Consider the following 18,016-nt stretch of genomic DNA (forward strand, 5'->3'; position numbering starts at 1 on the left):
GCATCTCTGTGCTCCTGCGACGCTTTCTGAAGCGACTGAGGGTTCTTTAGGTGCATGTGTAGATCAAGTCCATGATGAGTTTCAAATAAACCTCAGATGTTTTATTTCAATGATTTAAAGAAGGGAAGGAAAAAAGAAACTAGTCAAAGCTCAAAATATTTATCTACAAAAATCACTAATTTTACAAGTTGTCTTTTTTTGTATAAAAACAAAAAGACAAGTTATTTTCTGGATTAATTCATTGCCATTGTTGGTTTTTTTCCCGGTTTTCCTTTTCTTCTGCCTTTTGATCAGATGAGAAATGATTTTGAAATAAAAGATACTCCATGAAATTGTTTTCTTTGTGAGTCTGATTCATTGCGTTGAATTAAATGTCACGTGACTTATTCAACAGCAGCATCGTTCCCTGTAGAGACTCAGGAGCTGAACTGGTCCCAGTAAACCACTGAAGGACCTTCATTTCTATGTGTGTGTGTGTGTAATACCAGGTTATGTGTGCTTTATAGACTCCAATGACTGCTTATTATACTCTTCAGAGTGGTAGAACATCATTAACTGGGGTCTCCACATGACTACATGATGGAAACTTAACAAAATGGAGTGTTCTGTCAAAAACCGTCGGCGTGCACACGTGAACGCGGAAAATGTACATCAAATGTACATGCACGCGCACAAATCCATCTTCGTGTTGAACGGATGGAAGCTGCGACAGAGAGACCGGTTGCCATGACTACCATCGGTCGAACCCGCGTTCGTCCCGGTATGACGTAATTGCCTCGCCTTGCGCGGACGCGCGCGTCCCTCATTGGCTGCCGTACAAAATAGATGGATTGGAAAAAGGAAAAGGGGGAAAAAAGAGAGAAAAGGGACGCGTCTGTCATTTCATCGTTCGATTCTTGACTTCATATCATGTGGTGTAGATATTCCTCATTCTGCGTGTATCCTGATCATCTGTGATTATTTCTTTGAGCATTATTTCTTGAAGGAAGAAGAAGAAGTGGAGATGGCTGCAATTGTGGAGAAGTCAAGTAAGTGGCTTTAATATCGTTAAGTCCACGGATAGAATTCCTCAACTGAAGGCTTGAGGAGGAACCTCACCTTTATGGCTGGTAGGAGTGTAACAGAAGGACAGCAGAGGTTTTTCTGTAGACATGAAATAATTCCAAACATCTGCACAGAAATCACTGCTGGAAATGTGTAAATTGTATTCTCACTATACAAGAACAGATTATAATAATGATGTGTGTTCTAGATGAAGACAAGATCAACAGAAATCTGGCATGGTGGATGATTGATCTAAAACATCAAATCATTATTTTTAATGCATCAACCTGCACATTGATGCTTTAATTTACAACCTTAAGATTCCCAGAATATGTCCAATATATCAAAATTCTTCCGTCTTCAAAAAAAAAAAAGGTGATCTCCATCTCCAAGATGGAGGAATACCTTTCTCCAATGATTGCCCCTCTAGTGCGTGGGGACGGGCTTTTGAATTGAGAAGAATGAGATTTTTTCTGTGCTCATCTGCACAACAATAGAACACAAACCAAGAAGCCTGATTTCAATGTGCATGCACGTGTGATGAATCCGTTTACGTGTGAACGTGAGTTCTTTCTCCTCATTCGCACCTCATCTTCTTTTCAAAGGTTTGACCAAAGACCGAGCGAGATTAGCCCGAGAGAAAAGAGAGGAGAGCGAGCGGACTCAAGGTATGTTCAGTAAAAAAAAAATCCTTGGAGTTGATGGAGGAGAGAACGTTTAGTTCCTGGCTGTCAGGAGCCGAGGATGTTGTGATCTTCTGCTGGTGCCACTTGTTTTCCAGAAGGATTCATGTGTTGAGATGCTTTTCTGCTCAACACGGTTGTACAGAGTGATTAAGTTACTGAAACATTTCTATGAGTGCAGATCAATTCGCTTGATGATCCAATCCTCTGATTTGAAGTTCTTCATGACATCATGACATCACATCTTTCTGCTTCTCCTACCCTGATGGGAAATATTATTTGGGATGTGTTAGTCTACTTCACCACAGCTGAATTAGGTTCTGTCTCATCAGAACTCAGAGTGCAGTAACAGTTCATGAAGTACAATTTTTAAAGTGTTGGTTGAGACCTGGTTCTGCTCCTCACTCCATGAACCTCCAAGGGATCAGCTTGCAAACATCATCCTAGAGCAGCACTACGAGCGTATGGAAGGAATCGTGATGAAACGCAGAGTTGTTTCTATTCACAGCATCTCGAGAGAAGGAGCTGTGGGAGAAGGAGCAGCGCTCCCGGAGGCAGTATGAGCGCTCGCTGGAGGAGCGAGCTCGGCGCCTGGAGGAGCAGCGGCAGAAAGAGGAGCTTCGCCGAGCTGCTGTGGAACAGAAGAGGAGGCAGCGTGGTGAGGATGAGAAGGTCAGTGTCCTCTCATTGCTCTTCTTCATTTTCTTCATTTATCTGTTTGTCTAAGCCCGCTTTAAAGCTGGGGCTCCTGAGTCGTGTGGTGCGAGTTGAGACTCGGTTCCAGGTCAGAAGGATATCGGTGGATCTTCTCGGTAGATCTCGAGAGGTAAAGCCTCGAGTTTTATAACATGGCAGTGAAATAGTTATGACTAATATAATGGACAGAGCTGCTAACAGCACTCAGAGCCTCCACTTGTTAAAAAGCTGATAGGTAAAAGCTACAGAGCTCTGTGTTGTGTGATGTAGCTCTGTGTTCTGTGATGGAGCTCTGTGTTGTGTGATGTAGCTCTGTGTTGTGTTATGTAGCTCTGTGTTGTGTTATGTAGCTCTGTGTTGTGATGTAGCTCTGTGTTGTGTTATGTAGCTCTGTGTGTGTTATGTAGCTCTGTGTTTTGTGATGTAGCTCTGTGTTGTGTTATGTAGCTCTGTGTTGTGTTATGTAGCTCTGTGTTGTCTTATGTAGCTCTGTGTTGTGTGATGTAGCTCTGTGTTGTGTTATGTAGCTCTGTGTGTGTTATGTAGCTCTGTGTTTTGTGATGTAGCTCTGTGTTGTGTTATGTAGCTCTGTGTGTATGTAGCTCTGTGTTTTGTGATGTAGCTCTGTGTTGTGTTTTGTAATTCTGTGTTCTGTTATGTAGCTCTGTGTTCTGTGTTGTAGCTCTGTGTTCTGTTATGTAGCTCTGTGTTGTGTGATGTAATTCTGTGTTGTGTTATGTAGCTCTGTGTTGTGTTATGTAGCTCTGTGTTGTGTGATGTAGCTCTGTGTTGTGTTATGTAGCTCTGTGTTGTGTGATGTAGCTCTGTGTTGTGTGATGTAATTCTGTGTTGTGTTATGTAGCTCTGTGTTGTGTGATGTAGCTCTGTGTTTTGTGATGTAGCTCTGTGTTGTGTTATGTAGCTCTGTGTTGTTATGTAGCTCTGTGTTGTGTTATGTAGCTCTGTGTTGTCTTATGTAGCTCCGTGTTGTGTGATGTAGCTCTGTGTTGTGTTATGTAGCTCTGTGCTGTGTTATGTAGCTCTGTGTTGTGTGATGTAGCTCTGTGTTGTGATGTAGCTCTGTGTTGTGTTATGTAGCTCTGTGTTGTGTTATGTAGCTCTGTGTTGTCTTATGTAGCTCTGTGTTGTGTTATGTAGCTCTGTGTTGTGTGATGTAGCTCTGTTGTGTTATGTAGCTCTGTGTTGTGTGATGTAGCTCTGTGTTGTGTTATGTAGCTCTGTGTTGTCTTATGTAGCTCTGTGTTGTGTTATGTAGCTCTGTGTTGTGTGATGTAGCTCTGTGTTGTGTTATGTAGCTCTGTGTTGTCTTATGTAGCTCTGTGTTGTGTGATGTAGCTCTGTGTTGTGTTATGTAGCTCTGTGTTGTGTTATGTAGCTCTGTGTTATGTAGCTCTGTGTTATGTAGCTCTGTGTTGTGTTATGTAGCTCTATGTTGTGTTATGTAGCTCTGTGTTGTGTTATGTAATTCTGTGTTGTGTTATGTAGCTCTGTGTTGTGTGATGTAGCTCTGTGTTGTGTTATGTAGCTCTGTGTTGTGTGTTATAATTCTGTGTTCTGTTATGTAGCTCTGTGTTGTGTGTTGTAATTCTGGGTTGTGTTATGTAGCTCTGTGTTTTGTGATGTAGCTCTGTGTTCTGTTATGTAGCTCTGTGTTCTGTTATGTAGCTCTGTGTTCTGTTATGTAGCTCTGTGTTTGTGATGTAGCTCTGTGTTGTCTTATGTAGCTCTGTGTTGTGTGATGTAGCTCTGTGTTCTTTTATTCTGTGTTCTGTGATGTAGCTCTGTGTTGTCTTATGTAGCTCTGTGTTGTGTGATGTAGCTCTGTGTTCTTTTATTCTGTGTTCTGTGATGTAGCTCTGTGTTGTCTTATGTAGCTCTGTTGTGTTATGTAGCTCTGAGTTGTGTGATGTAGCTGTTCTGTGATGTAGCTCTGTGTTGTGTATGTAGCTCTGTGTTTTGTGATGTAGCTCTGTGTTCTGTTATGTAGCTCTGTGTTCTGTTATGTAGCTCTGTGTTCTGTTATGTAGCTCTGTGTTTTGTGATGTAGCTCTGTGTTGTCTTATGTAGCTCTGTGTTGTGTGATGTAGCTCTGTGTTCTTTTATTCTGTGTTCTGTGATGTAGCTCTGTGTTGTCTTATGTAGCTCTGTGTTGTGTGATGTAGCTCTGTGTTCTTTTATTCTGTGTTCTGTGATGTAGCTCTGTGTTGTCTTATGTAGCTCTGTTGTGTTATGTAGCTCTGAGTTGTGTGATGTAGCGCTGTTCTGTGATGTAGCGCAAAATATCTTTTGAAGGTATATTAATACAGATCCAGAAACACTTTAAAATGTTACAGACCGCACCTTTAAATAGTAGCATGTGCACCAATCAAGCCTAACATTATGACCACCTGCCTAATATAGTGTTTATCCCTGATTATTAACAGCATTAACTCTTTAGCACTTTGAGCTACAGAAGCTCGTCTGTTGGATCGGACCACACGGACCAGCCTTCGCTCCCATCGGCCTTGGCCATGCACAGTCACCGGTTCACCACTGTTCCTTCCTTGGAGCACTTTTGATAGATACTGAGCACTTTAGACCAGAGATGTTCTGACCCAGTCGTCTAGACGCCACAATTTCTCTCAAACCTTTACGCTCACCCATTTTTCCTGCTTTCAACACGTCAACTTTGAGGAAAAAATGTTCATTTGCTGCCTAATAAATAAATCCACCCACCAACAGGTGCCATGATGAAGAGATCATCAGTGTTCTTCACGTCACCACTTATAATGTAATAATCTCATAATGTTATGCCTGATCAGTGTATGGTGGTATGTTTGGTGTTAGATGGTGCAATGTTGGAATACAATAGTATGCATTGTATAGTAATACATGCTTACAGAAAGGGGTGGAGCTTAAGGTGAATCTTTGTGTGTATTGGTTGAACACTTTGTATGACCATCCCCCGCGTTATTGATCTGTCACTCCGGCTTCGCACGATGACCTCATCGTTCCGGAAATCCATCGCACCCTGATGGGTGCATAAATCACAGTTAGCACTTACGCCCTGTGTATGATTTATGAACAAGGAATTTCTAAAGGTAACAATTCGATTAGAAAGACTTCAGTCGCTCCGTTCTACGTCATACAGGCTTCAGCCAGTGTCACTGTAACGATCCGTGCTGGTGGATTGATGGTGGATTGATGTGCTTGCTTCAGGTCGGGGTTTTAATGCTGTGTGTGTGTAAAATCTTACTTTAGATGACTTTGTTGTTGGCCAGTGAACTGCTTTTCCATTGATTTCACTTCTTCTGCGGAGGCATCGGAATAAAGCCATATCTGAAACCTGTGGCACTTTAAATGCATACACACGAGCAAGAGACAAAAATCAGAGAGTGATTTAATTACAATCATCCATAAAATCATGAGAGAATAAGAGATAGATGTTGAAAAAAGAGAGATAGGTTGAGAGAGAGAGAAAAGCTAAGAAAGGTTGAAAGACAAAAAGAGAGAGAGAGAGAGAGAGAGAGAGAGAGAGAGGTTGAGAGAGAGAGATTTCCCAATACCACTGATGTGACCTGTATCATTGCCATGGCTACACTGTGTGTGTGTGTGTGTGTGTGTGTGTGTTTGAACAGCCGGGTGCCTTTGGGGGATAAAGGGAGGGGTTGGGGCGGGGTTTGAATGCTGCGCTCATTTCTGTGTAGCTGTGCTGCTTGATACACACTCCATCACCTGAGAGAGAGAGAGAGAGAGAGAGAGATTTCAATACCACTGATGTGACCTGTATCATTGCCATGGCTACACTGTGTGTGTGTGTGTGTGTGTGTGTGTGTTTGAACAGCCGGGTGCCTTTGGGGGATAAAGGGAGGGGTTGGGGCGGGGTTTGAATGCTGCGCTCATTTCTGTGTAGCTGTGCTGCTTGATACACACTCCATCACCTGAGAGAGGGAGAGAGAGAGGAAGAGAGATTGAGAGAGAGAGTGACGACACACAAACACACACACACACACATTCACACACACACTCATAGGGCAAGGCCCATCCTTGTTATTCTAAAGCAGTCAGTAAGGGAGAGAGGGTGTTTATCTCGAGCGAGTGTGTGTGTGTGAGTGTGTGTGTGTGAGAGCGTGAGGGTGGGAGACGGTCGGCATGGATCATCAGCCGGCCTTATCTCCGTCCTCACAGCACCGCAGTGACAGTTCAGTCAGAGAGAATCTGGTCTTCCCTGTTTTGGAACGCAATGAGCAGGAGCACCTGGAGGCGCTGATGCGGCGCTCGGAGGACCGCGGCTCACCGCTGGAGCAGAGACACAAACGCTGGACGTGGGGCGGCCTGCCACGATCCTGCGAGGGTGAGTCTGCGTTCCGTATCCCGGGGGAGGAGGAGGAAGATGAGAGCATGTAACACAGGGTGTGTAGGCTGCAATGCAGGGGTGGATTTTGGGGGTTTTGAACAAGCCGTTATGGGTGTTACCTAACAAACTGCAGCAGCGTTAGAAGTGATGCAGCTCGGCAAAAAAAGGTGGCGTCTGTACGTGTCACTGATATCTATGAAGGTTATTAGCTATTCACAGTGATCTGGATGCTGTATATCCCTGGCGTCGCTTCTAAAAACATCCCCCTCCTTCTATATATTACTGTCTGACCTTTCGCTACGAATGCAATCCCTATTTCTCCCTCATCGCTCCTTTTACTCCAGCCGTCCTGATCAACCCCAGATAAACCCCATAACACAGCGACAGCAGCACCATCCGGACTCTATGGTGCATTCATAATGACATCAATAATTCACTCAGTACGAGAGACCCATGAAGGTCCACACGATGCGCCAGTCAATCCGGTGTAATCAAATAAGCATAGAAAGAGAGATACATTGATCCATGTTGGGTTGTGGTCGTTTCTAGAAAACTAAAAAGCTGCTGCTCTGAGATAACCTGAGCTCACCATCAGGATTATTGTTCCTCCTCCTCCTCTTCCTCCACCTCCTCTTCCTACCCCCCAGTGCAGATCATATTCCCTTCCAGCTTGACTGAAAAAAACCTCTAGTTTTTGGAACGCAGTCGTTTTGCTGACGAGCCGTATTACCATTTAATCGCTGTGTCATTTCTGAAGCATTACACAGCAATTCGGAGGCCCGTCCAGTCGTTCTTCTGTCAGAACGTTATAACGTATGTGAACTCAACGAAAGATTCCTGACTCCTAAAGCGTGTCTGTGGGCCTGACCTAAAACATCCTGACTCCATGTCTCCGAGCACACGCCCCTGATAAAACCGCAGTACACGAGATAAATCACCTCAGATCTGTTTTTTTTTTAGCTTTATTTTACGTAACAAGATTCAAGAAAGAGAAGAAAAAATGTTCCACGCCCTTTTAGGTGACTGCGCTTTAATTGAACTGCTCCTGTTCCAAAGTAACCATCGTACGCTTCACATCAACAAACTGATTCTGATCAACCCCCCCAAAAAAAGCAGCTGTTTCCGTATGACTTTCTCCACAGTTTCTTGCTTTGATCCAGTCGCACACGAAGCACGTACAGGATCCCAGGACAGATGCGATTTCCAAACCATACAATAGTAAACAATAAAAACCGTCATGGACAAGAGAATTGGTGCACCATGGTGACACCCTCCATAATTGAAAAGGAAAAGACCAGGAAAATATCACTGACGCTCCCAAGGGACCTGTTAACGGAACTGCAGGAACATGTGACAGTGACATGTGACAGCAATCTGTTGTATTTTTTGTGTTTTTTTGGGCTATGGTGGATAGATGGACGCTTTTCAAGGAAAAATCCTCAAAACCATTCAAGCCCACCCGATTCACCCAAATGGTGTTATGGATTGATAGAACTTCTTGGAAAAAAGATGTGTTCTTCACAAAAATGAGACAGCACATAACCCGGCTGGCGTACACATGTTGAAGCATGGTGGTGGCAGCATTATAGTACAGAGCGCCTTTTCGTTATCTGAAGATTGAAGGAAAACCCGTAGGCTGCAAAGCGTAAATCCAACAAAGGAGCAACGTCAGAGAAAGAACTGATATGGAATGGCCCATAGATCCAACCAGAGGGCTGTGTATAGGAGAATCTGGAACATTTTCGCCATTAACAGTGAACTGAAATCAGCAAAACCGGCTGTTGGTCGACTCTTATACAAAAATCTCGAGCTCTGTGTTACGAGTTTTTTTCACAGCAACTAGTTACAAGTTTATTTGGTTTGGTTACATTACATATGTTTTTTTCTTGAATCTTGTTATACCACAGAAAAAAAAGATCTGCCACGATTGACCCTGTCAGAAAACCTGCAGGGGTGTGTTTACTTTTTATATCCACTGGACCTACGTCTATAAATCCATTAACAAAGCAACACTGCATCAGTAAAGCTGAAAACACAAAGCGTATTAGCATTAACCCGAAATGGAAAGGGGGCGGTCCTTATTGAAGAGCACATGCTTGTTGCTGATTGGCTGCGCCATGTGTCCGTCTGAGGTATAACCAGCAATGATGAGCAGTAACCGATCCCTCTGTTCACTCTTGTGTTTATCGATGAACCGTGAAAGAAAGGTGAGTTATTTGGATGAAATAAATAATTAACTTATTAATAGTTTGTATTTCTTTGTTATAAGTGATTTAGACTAACAGTCTAAAAGGTGTATTTATTTCTTTGGGATAGTCATATGCAGTGTCCAATCAGCAGCAAGCGCGTGATGAGTATAAGGACCTCCCCTTTTTTGAGTTCATGTTTCTAATTTGCTGTATGATGGTGGTGGTGTGCACTGAAAATACAAAGAGTTTTAAAAGCAACAACAAAAAGGATGATGATTATCATTCCTACAGCAGTTGAGGGCTAAGGGCCTTGCTCAGGGGCCCAGGAGTGGCAGCTTGGTGTGGTTTGGATTTGAATCTTCGGATCTAAAGTATAATTCGTTAACCACTAAGCAACCACCTTCCCCATTTTATTGTGACATTAAACTAAAATCACGTGTGCGTATGTGAACTCATAAACCTGTGCTTTCTTCTGCTCTGCATGACCTGCTGCATAGGTGATCCTAAGATTGCCCCGCCCTCTCCTGCTGCTTCCTACATCCTAACCAATGAGCCTTCTTCTCTCCTGCCTGCCAACCAATCCAAAGCCGGTACTAATCTCCAGCTGCTTTGCGTCTCGTCCTTTTTTGCGGTCAAGCCACATTGTATTTGTGTGTGTGTGTGTGTGTGTGTTTGCCTGGTCACATGGTGTGTCTGATGTCATGCTGTATTGCGTTTTTTGCCTCTTTTGAGGTGTGGTGTTAATCGGTTTTCAGTTTTTTTGATGTATAGCTCACACCCGTGCACTTTTCCCCTGCCTCGGCTGGGAAACGTGGACCGTGTGCCACTATGACATTGTTTGGAATTAAAATTCATCGAATGAAATTAATCATTAGGACAAAGCACACGTAGCCAGAGGCAGATCCGTATCCTGGTCCCTCAGTAGTGAAGGGCGGATGTGCAGGATGTGGAACTGAGATCAGCTGCAGTGCTCATGCAGTGCTTAGGGATGAAGAGATGAAGGGGGTGGAGGGTGGATTTGTTTTTTTTTGTTTTTTTTTTTTCACAGCAGTAACAGTACAAAAGTACAGTAAGGTACAGTGGGGGAGGGGGGGGGTGTAATTCAAAACATAAAATTGCTTGTCATTTTATTAAAGCAGTTTATTATTATTATTATTATTAACACCATATTATTATAAACATCAACAGTTTAAATTTTTTAAACAAATTTCAATAAAATAACATTTATAAAAAATAAAATAGAATAAATCAAATTCTATAAAAAAAAATGCAATTAAATTGGGCCAAATTTAATAGATACAAATGTAAATAAATGGAAAAATGTAATTAAATGGTTGACATTTGTTAGACCCCATTCGGGTAATATAAATATAATTATAATAATATAGAATATTCATTTTAATAATAATAAATAAAAAATTCCAGTGACACTGCTGACAAAGTGAGAGGCGGAGACTAAACAAACTTGTGGTCCGCCACTTAATATGTTCATGAGTGAACTCAGATTATAACCATGTTTGGATTCGGTACACATGTGCACCGAACTAAAAGCCCGTTATCACCTAATTAACACTGATATTCATGTGATTCATTTACAGAAAGTGATGGTGTAGTTGAAGTGGCTGTGATTAAAACTGCACATTGACTGTTACTGCTGAAACTCTCAACACTCATTTTATTTCCTCCCGTCTCTGGTTTTGAGCAGCCAATCAGAGCTGACGGAGGAATAAATAATTGTAATGAGTGTTGCCAGATGTGCGGTTTTCTTTTAATTAGGCAACTGGTAATTGGCATGCATTATTTTTTCACATAGATAGAAATTCCTGTTTGGGAAAGCTTGAATAGCAGTCCATGTGCAGTAAGATGCACGTCACACAGAGGACCATTCTTTTACATGGTTTTAATTACAGTTCTTCATCTTTGTCATGTGGTCTTAAGGGAATACAAACATTTGCTCGCAACTGTATTTAATATGGTTCATGTATTGACAAGAATGACATATCATAATCCAAGAGCATTTCAATTGTCTCTCTCTCTCTCTCTCTCTCTCTCTCTCTCTCTCTCTCTCTCTCTCTCTCTATTCAGACTTCATGATCCCTCCGGATTGTCCAGAGCTGGAACTGATCAGCCGCCTGTCCTCTTCTAACTCAACATCTGCTTTTGCACCAACAACAGGGAGAGGCAAGTGTGATTCATTCCACTTCCCAAACATCCCTTATAATTCTGTCCTCCTGTCATGTAATGCCTCTATGACCTCTGACCCTCCGCCGTCTTGCCTTTGTCCTCGTTTAGCCTCGCCCAGCCCCCACAGGTCCCCGTATAAAGCCTCGCCGAACAGAGCCGAGCGCAGGAAGACCAGCTCCACATCAGGACCATTGGAGGAACCTCAAGGGGCTTCCACGACCCCGAAAACCCCTCAGGTCAGCCCTGTTTGCGCCTCAGTATTTTTTTTAGCTTGCACAGCTCAGATATTAAAATTCATAGCATTCAGTGGGAAAAAACTGTAGAGTCCATACCACCGAGGAGACGGTCTCCTAGCAACTGCATCGCTCTGATCTCAGTCTTCCCTCCATCTGAGCTTTTTTCCAGAACCGCAAGCTGCCGCATCTTTGCGCAGGATTCAACTTATTTCTTTATTAGATTTTCACAGTTTTAAAGATACTGTAGTATCCAGGTGATATCATCCACCAAAGCCAGGAAGAGGCTTAGGAATAGTTTTATGGAAGTGCAAATGATTAGGGTGTTCATGTGATATCAATATTTATATTTAATATTTTTGTCCTCATTCATATTTGTCATTCACAGACAGAGAAGTATGTCGGCGTGATCACCGAGTCCTCGACAAAGCGGCTCGAATCTCCCATGACGCCCACCAAGAGCTCGTCTGGCAACAAGAAGCCCAGCACACCCAAAAGGTTTCAGATCTAATATATATCTCTTCACACACATTTCGCTGTATTTAGACTCAGTCCTGAATAATTACGCAGGAAAAGCTCCAGGAGAGTGTGAATTCAGATTCTACTCATAATTCTAAATTCTACTCAGAATTCAGAAACCTCTCACTTTCATGCTCTAATGCAGATCCAAGTCATGTAAGAGCCGCATCCAGTCTCCATGTTCTCCTGGGCAGTACCCCACTTCACCGATGAGGCACCGAGCCGTGACCCCGGGTGCAGACAGCAACAAGAGGCTGGACACAGAAGAGAAAGTAGTGGAGAGTAGAAACTCAAGCACTCTGGACAGGAAAACATCAAGGACCGAGAAGATCCCTAAATCTACAAGCAGAGAACTTGGAAATAATGCAGGTCAGATGCTGACTGGTGGAATATTGATGGACAGGATCAGATGATTCTGAACACTTTTATATGAATGATATAGGACGATTTTTCTTTCAGGATGTTGTGGTGACATCAGTAGTGCAAATGACTGCTGTTGTTAATTAGACTTCAGCTGTGTGTGTATTAGGGGTGTAACTATACAAAAACTTCACGGTTCACTTCTATTACGGTACAGTTTCAATGCAAAACGTGACATTACTTTTCACTTTTTATTCTACGTAGTTTATTATTATTAACATTTGTGAACATCAACAGAATACACTTTTTTAATACACTTTTTATTATATTGACTATATTAAATCGAGTTATTTATATCAAATTTTATTGTTTACATTGTTAGACTCCATTTCAGTAATACAGGTGTGTGTGTGTGTGTGTGTGTGTGTGTGTTTACATTTAATATTACATTTTTTAAAGATGTTATACTTATCTGTTCTACTCATTTCAGCATACTTTAACAAATTCCTTCCATCCTTCTTTCATTCCCTCCTTCGATATGCAGAATTGTCAGGATTTTCTCCTTTTTAGTGTAATTTGTAAAGGAGAACTCTTTATGTTCCGCATGTATAAAGGGTTGCATTGGTCAGTGAGTCCGGTTCCTCTCGAGGTTTCTTCCTCATACCATCTAAGCGAGTTTTTCCCCTGCCACCGTTGCCCCAGGCTGCTCATTGGAAATAAATACACATCATTTACTTATATTTAAACTATTTGTTCTATAATGTTTAAACTCTGTAAAAATGCTTTGAGACGATGTCCATTGTGAAAAGCGCTATAGAAATAAACGTGCACTTGAACTCGAATACGTGGATCGTTACTCCCTAATCCACATCTCCTTCTACAGTAGATCTCAAAAATTATATTTAACCTTTATAAAGTTCATTCCTATAAATTTATTCCTATTTTTAGTGTTTCTTGTTCTTTTCCATCGCATGGTGGACGTGTGATGTTTGTGATGTTTTATTACTATTTCAGAGTCTCCGGTGACTCCGACTGGAAAAGCTGGAACCACAGATGCTGAGGAGGCTTCCAGACTCCTGTCTGAGAAACGACGTCTAGCCCGAGTGCAGAAGGAGCTGGAGGAGAAACAGCGAATGGAGGAAGAGAGGTACAGATGATATCCAACTTTACCTCACTGAATGCTCCATTCTGATTGGTCAGAAGGTGAAGCAACTCGTTGCCACTTAATGACAACTTCAATTCTCATCTTGGTTTAGGCTGAAAGCTGAGGAGCTCCAGAGGAAGCAGGAGGAGGAGCAGAAGCGCCAGGAGCAGGCGGCTCAGCAGGCAGAAAAGGAGCGACAGAGGCAAGAGGAAGAGCGCAGGAAGAAAGAGGAAGATGACAAGCGGCAGAAGGAAAGACGTTTCAAAGAGCTCCAGGACCAGCTGGACAGAGAGGTCATTTAGAAGGTCATTTATTCGTCCTTGTTGCAAGAGTGTGGTTGGGATGTTCATGTAAGTGTGTGTCTTTCTTCGGTGTGTGTGTGTGTGTGTGTTTGTGTGTGTGTGTGTGTGAGACAGAGGGAGGAAGCATTCCAGAGGGTGCAGAAGGAAGCTGAGAGGAAGCAGCAGGAAAGAGAGCAGCTGAAACTACAAGAAGAACAAGAGAGACTGCAGAGGAAGAAGGTTTTTATTCCTTTACCGCACAAACACATTAAATAATGTCCCACTGAGCACCATTACTGAGCACAAAACCCATTTAATTCAAGGAGCCGATCTGTTACCAGTCAACTGAATCGAGTCTTTACTTTGTACTTAACAATATTTTATTGCTTTTAGAGTAAAAATTGATGATTTATGTTTTTTTTTAAATCATGCTAACACTTCTATATACACTGTCAGGCAAAAGGGTTTACAACACTAGGAGTTATATTTTACAATAATAAAATAATTTACCCATATTACATTAGAAAAAAATAGATAGATAGATAGATAGATAGATAGATAGATAGATAGATAGATAGATAGATAGATAGACAGACAGACAGACAGACAGACAGACAGACAGACAGACAGACAGACAGACAGTGTTTGACTTTCACTTCATATCTTGATTGTTGTGTTTTATAACCTGACTCATTATAGCGCATTGAGGAGATCATGAAAAGGACAAGAAAAACTGACAGTGAGCCAAAGGTAAACACACACACACACACACACACACACTCTCTCTCTTTCTCTCTCTCTCTCTCTCTCTCTCTCTCTCTCTCACACATCACCTGCGAATGAAACTCACATTTTTATCCTTTGTGCTTGAACAGAAGGATGACACATTCAATGAGTCCAACTCCTCTGTGATCGACTCAGACTCTGCCTTCGAGTCTGCAGGTGAGAGCGCTGAGAATTCTGGGAAAGACCTACCTTGAAAGAAAAACAAACTAGAACCTATAATGCTATAGCAGCTTTTATTGATAGCATAGACATAGTGCTTGGATAAGCATTGGATTAGCAGGTTCAGGCCCCAGGATTGCCGAGCTGCCACTGTTGGGTGCTTGAACAAGGTTCTTACCCTTTTCTGCTTCAGGGGCGCTGTATCATGGCTCACTCTAACATGTGCAAAGAAAGAATTCCACTGTGCTATAATGCACATGTGACAGTAAAAATACTTTTTCTTTCTTCCTAAGCGAGGAGGTCTGATTCGGGGTCTGATCTTTCTTTGTAACAAGAGCTCATGAGTTTTGCAGATTCACTGCTAACATGCTAGCATTGTGAACATTTCAACCTACATGCCATTAAACCTTTTGAAGTTTCTAATCCAACATTCTCTGTGGTGTTATTTTAGATGCTGGGACGGTGAATGGTCCCTCCATCAGATCTTCAGAGATCTCTACTTTTGTCGAGTTTAAGAATAAATTTCCCTCCTCCATCACAGCTGGCTCAGCAGTGATAAACCTTCAGCCTCTGGAAGCTAAGGGGAGCATTGCCGATGATCTTTCCGATGGCGTCCAGTCCATGGATGTGAGGTACGCGGTGGTTGCGATGGTTTCTGTGGTAACGCATATGAAGATAGAGGTTTACATTAACGCGTTTGTACAAAAATGCATTGTTTCTATAGTAATAGCTCATAGACAGGGACTTGTACAGCAAACATGGTATTATGATCTCAAAATGATCTTATTGATACGTTTAATCACCATGATAGCTAAACTGCTGCGATATAAGAGAAATAAATCGCTTCAGGATGTGTTGCCAAATACCATCCCATCATTGATATAGCTCCCCAGTGTTTTATTCCTTACTCATGATATGTTCAACGCTTCTTTCAGCCCAGTCTCTAGAGATGAGCTGATGCCGGAATACTCTCCTGTCAGCGAGGGCTCAGAGAACCTACTGAGGAACCCTCAACCACTGGATCTCCTGCATCTCACCTCACAGGCCTCGTATTCTAAAGCTGGAGATTGCAACAAAAACCTGATCCAGAGCTTCAGCAGCGCCGCAGCTGACTCGACGCTCATCCAGAGTCTCGGGTCGAGCATGGATAAGCTCACCGTGTAGTGCAGCAGGTGAACAGGTCAGTATTTACGCAAGAAAAGTTTCTCAGACTCAAATTATTTATAAAAAAAACTTTCAGTAAATTCTCTATGAATTATGGCAATGATTGAATCTGAGTCTAGTACAGGGGTCTGAAACCCTTTGTACACCATATAAAAAATATTCTGGTGGACCAGCTGGTCATGTGTGTGTGTTTGTGTGTGTGTGTGTGTGTGTGTGTGTGTACTGTATATAAATTTTTTTCCATTGAAAATAATCCACCGGTTTGTCTCTCAATGCTGCATGTTTAGTTTGAAGATACAGCATGTGACCTGCCAATGAGACAAAATCAAATTTGAGATACGAGTTTTTTTCCTTTTTCTCATCAGTAGCCCGCTCTCTTTCTGTTATCACTATGTAAATTTAGATAAACAATAAATTATACAGTGTGCTCATTTTTTATAGACACGTGCAAAGAAAGGTTTTACAGGTTTGAAGGCTAAACTGACTAAACACTCGACTGATGACACCAATGTTATTGGACATTTTAGCATGGTTTGGGGATGTTTTGGAGCAGGGAAGTTTGGAGGCTTATTCCTGGTGAAAGGAATCCAGAACCAACATGGCTCCCATTCCATACTTCAACACAATGCAATTCGGTCTGGATTGCGGCTCATTGGAACCGACTTCACCGTACAACAAGACAATAGGACGAAGTGTACATCTGGGCTCTGCAAGCGTTATTTAAAGAGCGAACAGTGAGCTGGAGTGATATCTATAATGGAATGACCTCGCACCTAAATCCTGAACTGCTCGGTGATGAACTGGATCACATAAAGCAATCACAAAGAGCACCTTTGGCAAGTTTTACCAACAGCCAAAAAGTATTTCAGGTGAAGGTTTGGAGGAATAAACTGTCCGGATGCTGACAGTGTGGAACATTTTATATTTGTCTGTAGTCAAAGTAAATCTTTATAGCGTTACAGTACCCTGTTTGTTGCATAGAAACAAAAGAAACATGCATGTATTTCTTAAAAACCATAAAACACGCACCTTTTCCCAAGCTCTGTATATACATTCCTATTTGCACTTCTGGGTCGATGCTACCTGCATTTCCTCGCTGTGTTAATGATCGAATCTAAACTAATCTGCTGTGTTTTCAATGATGCCATCTCAGTCCTCGCTCTGTACCTGTTTCTGATTGGATCATTTTGTTTTGTTTGTTTTAGGGTATACGTCGTGTCCTGGCCGTGTTGAAGAATGGTTTGGTCTGTCGTGCCTCTATCCCAGCTCTTTACACGCTTCTCCACGTGAAATCCCCTGTGTGCATCCTGGGGGGAAAAAAATGGAAGGAGCGCCGAATCCAGTAGTTATATGTAGAATTAATAATAATAATAATAACAATAATAATAATTTAAATCAAAGCTTTGCCTTTTCTTCATAGGTATACCATTTCAACATATTTCACCGTAGTGATCGCTGGGGAAAGCAGCTGTATTGCAACTCCAGCAGCCGTAGTGATCTTTATATTCCTGTAAATCACACCGTAGAGCCTTGTAGCAACTTGTGCCAGTTTCGCTGCGAGAGCACAAACGACCAGCAAACTGACTGTGTGTAAATGTCTTGAGTGTGACGTGTTTCAGGGTTTCCCAGTTCTTCAGTAAGCAAAGTCATGCGAGCATAAAGCTGTTATAACACTATAGTATGTTTTTTCCATAACTTTAAAAAAAAAAAAGGTTGAGGAGGAGAAAAAGAAGGAGGAGGAATGACTTTGTGCAGATGTAAACTATGCAGGCCGGGGCAGGGCAACGTGTCTATCTGAAACCGTGTGTATAAAACATGAACACAATGCTACAGCTCTACAGCTCTTCAATAGGCTAAATATGTGTGTTATCTTGTTAAACGGCTCACTTTATTACAGTGCTCTATGATAAGGAGGTGTGTCCGAGCTTTGCATGCGAACGCATTTGTATGAGTTCCTGTTTGCTGGCGGTCCTGAGTGAGCGATGTGTACGATGTTCTCGTGTAACCGTCCCGATGAACTCATATGGATGAGGAGCAACTCGATGGCACTTCAGGCTCGAGCGTTGTGGGTCGTGTTTGAGGGGAAGGGTTCAAGTTTCATTCTCATGTAAACATTCGTTACTTCATGGTGATAAATGGTGCATGAACCAAATGCTCTGGAACCGCAGACGAACCTGGGATATTGAAATAACAATAAAAGTTATTGAGCCACACCTT

The 18,016-nt window shown here is 42.2% G+C and overlaps 1 protein-coding gene across 4 annotated transcripts; it reads left to right on the plus strand.

Moving 5' to 3' along the window:
• The first annotated feature begins 782 nt into the window (after positions 1 to 782).
• map7d2b (MAP7 domain containing 2b) lies at positions 783 to 18,012 on the plus strand. 4 transcript variants are annotated; one of them, XM_046834125.1, is made up of 17 exons: positions 783 to 1,028; positions 1,650 to 1,712; positions 2,236 to 2,399; positions 6,612 to 6,777; positions 9,467 to 9,559; positions 11,055 to 11,150; positions 11,262 to 11,389; positions 11,775 to 11,884; positions 12,051 to 12,274; positions 13,280 to 13,412; positions 13,522 to 13,702; positions 13,826 to 13,930; positions 14,390 to 14,440; positions 14,566 to 14,632; positions 15,087 to 15,267; positions 15,571 to 15,815; positions 17,005 to 18,012. In XM_046834125.1, exons 1-16 carry the CDS (start codon positions 1,004 to 1,006, stop codon positions 15,797 to 15,799), a joined length of 2,016 nt encoding a protein of 671 aa, XP_046690081.1. In that variant the 5' UTR covers positions 783 to 1,003; the 3' UTR covers positions 15,800 to 15,815; positions 17,005 to 18,012. The 4 variants fall into 4 exon arrangements, with proteins under 4 accessions (XP_046690081.1, XP_046690082.1, XP_046690083.1 ...); XM_046834126.1 differs by having other exon boundaries at positions 786 to 1,028; positions 6,675 to 6,777; XM_046834127.1 differs by lacking the exon at positions 9,467 to 9,559 and having other exon boundaries at positions 787 to 1,028.
• The last annotated feature ends 4 nt before the right edge of the window (positions 18,013 to 18,016 follow it).

This window comes from Silurus meridionalis, chromosome 21, assembly GCF_014805685.1.
Source record: "Silurus meridionalis isolate SWU-2019-XX chromosome 21, ASM1480568v1, whole genome shotgun sequence".
In the NCBI taxonomy this organism is placed as follows: domain Eukaryota; kingdom Metazoa; phylum Chordata; class Actinopteri; order Siluriformes; family Siluridae; genus Silurus; species Silurus meridionalis.